General features: G+C 38.0%; 1 protein-coding gene across 1 annotated transcript in view; it reads left to right on the top strand.

Annotated features, from left to right (window-relative positions):
• The first annotated feature begins 440 nt into the window (after positions 1 to 440).
• USH1C (USH1 protein network component harmonin) overlaps positions 441 to 6,000 on the top strand; it is a 48,324-nt gene continuing 42,764 nt past the window's right edge. The window contains 4 exon segments of the mRNA XM_035891036.1: positions 441 to 491; positions 494 to 541; positions 3,766 to 3,833; positions 5,807 to 5,950. Coding sequence (XP_035746929.1) covers positions 441 to 491; positions 494 to 541; positions 3,766 to 3,833; positions 5,807 to 5,950 — 311 coding nt within the window.

Below are 6,000 nucleotides of genomic sequence, written 5' to 3'. Positions count from 1 at the left end.
CAGGCTGGGGCACGGCTCCTGGTGCCGGGGGGGCCGGTGCTGCGCTGCCCGCGGCTGAACGCTGCCTGTAGGCCAGAGAGGGCCACGGGCACGGGAGAAGCTCGGGGAACTTGGGGCTGCCCTGCCAACGGGGCGGAAAAGCAGGTGGCAACCTCCTGTGAGAGGATGGTTGTAAAACTTAAAACCCTTAAAAAGGGAGGGAGAGAAGAGGAAGGGTATTCCCTGATGCATGAGCTTTTTCAGGGCTTGATAGAATTTATTTTATTTTAATGTCATGTAAAAAAAGTTCCACCCAGTCAAGTTCAAGGAAGGCAAAAGTGCAAGGTGCTGAAGTCCAGGCCTGGGGCGTTCACATTTGCAGCCAAGCGCGCTGCCAGCCGGTGCTCAGAAAGCTTCAGTTCCACCTTAACATTCACGAGTGCGACTCTGCATGTGCAGTCATGTGTTTGATATATGGAGCGACTCCGTCTGCCTGGCATCTCATTTTGTCATTTACCCAGCTAAATAAGTGCTCAGCGGAGCTCAAAGTTGTATGAGTGGAGTAAGCTCAAAAAACTCTCTTGAAGGAAAGGAGGGGAGAAATGGTTTACACGTTTAAGAGAGGTTTTTGCATAGCCATTTAGGACTCTCTCAGGCTAAAGTTTTCAGTATGGTTTTGTGCAGGAGGTTGTGGTTAGTTTGGGGGTTTTTTTTGGTTAGGTTTGGGTTTTTTTGTCAGCTAGGGAATAGAATTTCTTTGAAGTAGTGTAATGTTGTATTTTATAGAAGTATCACCTGGCAATAAAGCCATTAACTAAAGAATTGTTAGGGTGAAGTAGAGGGGCTGCAGAAAAGCACCTGTATGACAACCTGAAATTAAAAAACATTAAGGGCCTGGATACTCTGCAGTGATGACTATAGGTATCTAGTAGGTTATTTCTGCCTTGCTACCTATTACTGTATAACTCAACAGTGGGTTGTGCAATGTATCTATAAAGACTGGTTCCTAGGCAGATGGTTACCATCTTGAACTTTAAACCTTTTTGCTTTCATTGCTGCTGTAATTCATAAATCATTCTAGTCCCACCCCTGATAACGTAAGACTTATTGTCAGCATTTGTTGGTGCAAATAAGTAAGATGCATGTCTGAGTGAAAATTTTATCTGAGTTGGAGGATACTGGAACAGGTCTTTAAATTATTTTGTGTTGTCCTGCTTCCAGTGGCATCTGTGGCAATTTTAATGTCTTGGATACTTTCTTTTTTTGTGTGAAAATGCTCAGCCAGAGGATCTGAGTTTCCTCAATCATTTGTCACTTTCATATTATTTTTTTCTTCATAATTTTAATCATTTCTCGCTACCAACTAAGCAGCAATGCAAATTATATAATATACGAAAATATATTGGCCAGTTCTTCTATTTTCCTCAATAGTTTTTCAAAAGCTGTGTAGCTTAATTAGAACTTTCTATTATTCTTCAATATAAAGCTGACAGATTGGGCTAGTGCTAAAGTAGTACATTACTGTAATCTGAATTTTTTCACACCAAAAAGTGCTTTTTTTCCCCCACAACTTCTAATGAATAAATTTATATAGACTTGTTGCCAGATTTTATTTTTTCATATGAAAAATTTGTGATGACTCCTTATGAATTTCTATGAAAACCAGTGCAATTTATACAGTGAGAAATAGAACATAAGCAACTCTATTTGTGTTCTAGGATTGTAAATTATGCAACTACTATGAAGATACCCTTAAATAATCATAGAGTATTGAGGTTGGAAGTGACTTCTGGAGGTCATCTGCTCCAACCCCTCTGCTCAAGCAGGGCCACTTAGAGCAGATCACCCAGGACTCTGTCCAGATGGGGTTTTTTAATATTTTTGGTTCGAAAGCTGCTAAATCATCTATCCCATGGTTATTTTCTGAAGAAACAGAGAGATAGAAAAATGCTTCTCTGATCCAAGTTACACCATGTCACCACTGACTTTTAAATTTTTTTTCTTGCAGGGGCATGATCTTTTAGGATTTATGAAATTAGAGTCAGTTCTTAAAAGCTGTTGATGAGCCTAGGTAAAGTGTATGTCTACAGCAGGACTCTGTCCCAAGGAGTTAATGAATTAGGAAACTGGTGAGAGATGCAGGTGGCTACAGTGAAGTGATAATTGGTGGAATAGAAGGCAACAGGAGAAGAATGACCTAATTAGAGAGATGGCCTGGGAAGATGAACGCAGCTGTAGAGTTCTGAATATATAAGAAGTCAGTTGGGTGTTTGTTTTTGTCAGAGGATGATGAATTTGCTGGTGCAGGGTGAGAAGTGCAGGAATCAAACAGGAAGACTGAATGTTGTATGAGAAGAAACAGCAGAATGTAGATATGGTCCTCCAGTTCCTGAGAGGGAGTGGGGATGTGTCCATCAGTTGGCATATCAGAAGAACAATGTAATGCTGTTACTGGTTGCTTTCCCAATCGGGAGAAGAGATGGTGATGGCTTTGTTGTGTGGGGTTGATGCGCTTAAACATTCGCTGTTCTTGAGGAGAGACTGTTCATACAGTACCTTAGCTAGCACTAGGGATTGAGTTCTGTATACCAGAATCAAAGCTGATTTATATGTTGTTTTTCCTAGTGGAGAAGGGAAAAATGAGCATTGGACCTAGTTTTTCATGTATCAGCTTGCCTTGTATGGCATTGGTGAACCAGTCAGTTTTGATTACAACCATTTTATTTCCTTTTAAGGCACCCCTTTTCTTCTATGTTTTGGAATACATTGTGAATAAATTGGCTTACTGTCTAGTATTGCTGTCAAGTAACCTTGTCCTGCATGTAGCTTTTTGGCCTTTTGGTGTTTTGAAAGTGTCTTTTTCCAGAGGAGACAAGTAATAGAAAACCACCTGTATGTGGAGTCTGGTTAGCTTTAGAAAGCCAAAAGGGACAAAGGGAATATGAAGCATGTATCTAGTTTAGAATATAATGCAAACCATTGCAAACCTAGAAAGAAAGGGCTTTTCTTTAAGTATGCAAATTGGTCCTCAGACTTCACATCACAGTAATATTAGACTTTAGGTTAGATGTAAATTGTTTTCCTAAACATTAAGCTTGTCCAAATGTAAAATTAATGTGATGTGACCTCTCACTGCAAGTAAGATCAGTGGGGGTCTCACTGCCACTGAATATAAATCGAAGTCCTTATATGAGAATTATTGGGGGGGTTTATTGCTTTATTTTACTGTAATCATCCAAGAGCAGTCACAGTAATATGACCCTGGTTTAAGTAAACGTACTATTCACTGGGGAGGAAAGAATAACTAGCAAGTTCTATCAGTCGAGAGCTGGAGCAAAGAGGAACAGAAGTGTAGCAGTTTGCATAATGTTAGAAGTGAGATCCTGAGATCAGTGGTTTGGATGACAGAACGTATGTTATAATAATCTCAGTGTAGTGGTTTTATCTGTGACGGCATGTGCTATATTAATGAATGGCCAAAAAGGTTTCTGAAAACGTTTATTCAACAGTACAGTGATTATCAGGTAAGGCAAATAAAATATTATTGTAATAATATTACTGCCGAGAGATCATCTAGCATACAGAATATATCAGTATTTACCTCCTTGTCCAATGGGTGTTAATACTAATTTTAGAAAGTCTTGTTACAAGTTTCACATTGTGAGGTAATACTCTGTTGCAAAAATGTGTTTTTGCTCTATGGCTTAAGAATTTGTGAAAGCCTTGTATGTTCAACATTTGTGAATATTTAGTCAGAGATTTACAATAATGTCCTTGGGTTTTCAGGTTAATCTACTAATTGACAATGAAGCGGAGAAGGATTATCTTTATGATGTGCTGCGGATGTACCACCAGTAAGATCTAGCTTTATATATGTTTGTGTAGCATTTTACTAGTGTTTTTAAATGTAAAGACTGCATATTCAAGAATTTAAGTGATCTTTCTATGTGCTACTAGAAAAGTACTGGAAGTAATAGGTTTTATTCTGTTTAATGAAATCTTATGCTTTTACAGCATAGCCTGCAGACAAGGAAGGAGCATGTCTGTTATCACCTATAAAGTTGCTTTTGTTTTGTGACTTGGCAATTTTTAAAAAGAATTTGGTGGATTCATGTTGGGGGAAGAAGAAGCACTTGGATGATAAAACTGTTCTTAGGAAACAGGGAGAGAACATTAATCAAATTCATTAATGTTTCCAAATAATGCTTATTTATTTGCAACAGAGGTTTTCATTGAGTGTGCTTTTCAAAGATTTTTTGCTAACTATTCAGATAAATATTTGCAACTGTTCTATCTGAAAGCTGAAAAAAATTAGCCTGGGAATCTGATAACTCTGGCTTATTATGACATAATGGGAAAAAAATGGTAAGGTGATAGGCCTATTACCAATCCTTTTGCTGAACTGATTTAAACCACAGTTGCTTAGGACCTGTATCATTGCAAATGAGATCAGCATCTGATCTATTGTTTTTCAAAGAATATGAGAATGCATTTTCCACTCATCATAGACAAGTGGATCTGATAGACGTTGTTTCCATTCATATCTTAATTAATAGTATCTCAGCTGAGTGAAATGTAGATGTATCCATCTGATGTTTGCACTGAGCTATAGTTATGGGTGTATTCAGGTGCATATCTGATTCAGTTTCACTCAGGTCTGTCTTAATTGCTCCTTCATTCTTGAAGCCTGTTGTTTGGAAAGCCGGTTGATTCAGTAGCTCTTAATTATTTAAAAACTTCTTGCAGTTACTAAATTAACAATGCATATAGTAACTTTTCTTCAATTTTCAAAATTGCAATTACTTGAGCAAAATTTCCAATATCTCTTTGAACTTATGTTGATGTTGTATCACGTTTTTTGGAATACATTATGAAGTATTCCAGGGCAAACATATGTGCAGTCGCTGTTGGTGTTAACATTTAATGTCTGCTTCACTGTGAATAGCATTTCCAAGACTGTTTGACCCCTGATCCCATGTAATATGCATTCCTGATCTGTATTTTCAACATATATGCCTAAGAAATATTGTATGCCAGGAAATGTAAATTATAAGAGAGGGAACAGCAAATAATATAGACTAAGTTTAACTGGATGCTGTGTAGGAACAGCTCCACTGAATTGTAGAGAACTGTTACTCCACTCTTGCAGTTGGGCAACAAGGTATATTTTCTAGACCTGTATCAGTGCTGACTATATCAAGGAGACTACTTTGCGTAGCTTTCATAAAACAGATGTTCACAGTGGTTCAACTTCCATGGATTTTGCTTATTGGTTGATGGCACTGCAATTTTGATTTGAAAAAAAATTTTAAACTTAAACCAAGACCTTGCTCTAGCTACTGAGTATCATGATTTTTTTCCTAGATCAAAACAATTTGTCAGTCCCCAAAGTTCAGGTGAGGAAGGAGCTTGTAGCTTAGATTCCCTTGGAAGGATTGCTGACTAGTAAGGAAACAAAACTATAGTAGGCAGGCATATCTGATCTGAAAAGTTATTTCCGAATGGCTCCGTTAATCTTTTGGGGCCTCTCAGAATGAAATTAAAGGTGTTGTCTATAAAAGTTATGTGCATGACCTTAAAAGATAAAGGCAATATATAGGAGATTTCTGTTATTTTGAAGGAGGTAGTTGTTATTCCTCTCTGCTTACAGAAGGCTTGCTTTCTCAGAGGCTCTTTTGCTTTGGTTAAACCAACATCTACATAAATAACTTTTCTAGTAGGTTGAAGGGACATGCAAATTTTGAAGCCACATGTACAGCAAGTTATTAAATGATGCTTTGTGTTGGTGTGTTGATTACCTGTGCCTGTTTTGTCTGTGTGTTTGTAGATCTATGAATCTCCCAGTGCTTGTGGGGGACCTAAAACTCGTGATTAATGAACCAAGCAGACTGCCTCTATTTGATGCTATCCGTCCACTTATCCCATTAAAACACCAGGTGGAATATGATCAGCTTACACCAAAAAGATCAAGGTAAGAGAATGAGGAACAATGCAGCTAACTTAACTACAAGCAGGAAATGC

The sequence above is a fragment of the Egretta garzetta genome, unplaced genomic scaffold (genome assembly GCF_000687185.1).
Source record: "Egretta garzetta isolate BGI_Z169 unplaced genomic scaffold, ASM68718v1 scaffold133, whole genome shotgun sequence".
Lineage (NCBI taxonomy): Eukaryota > Metazoa > Chordata > Aves > Pelecaniformes > Ardeidae > Egretta > Egretta garzetta.
This window is presented reverse-complemented; position numbering and strand designations above follow the sequence as displayed.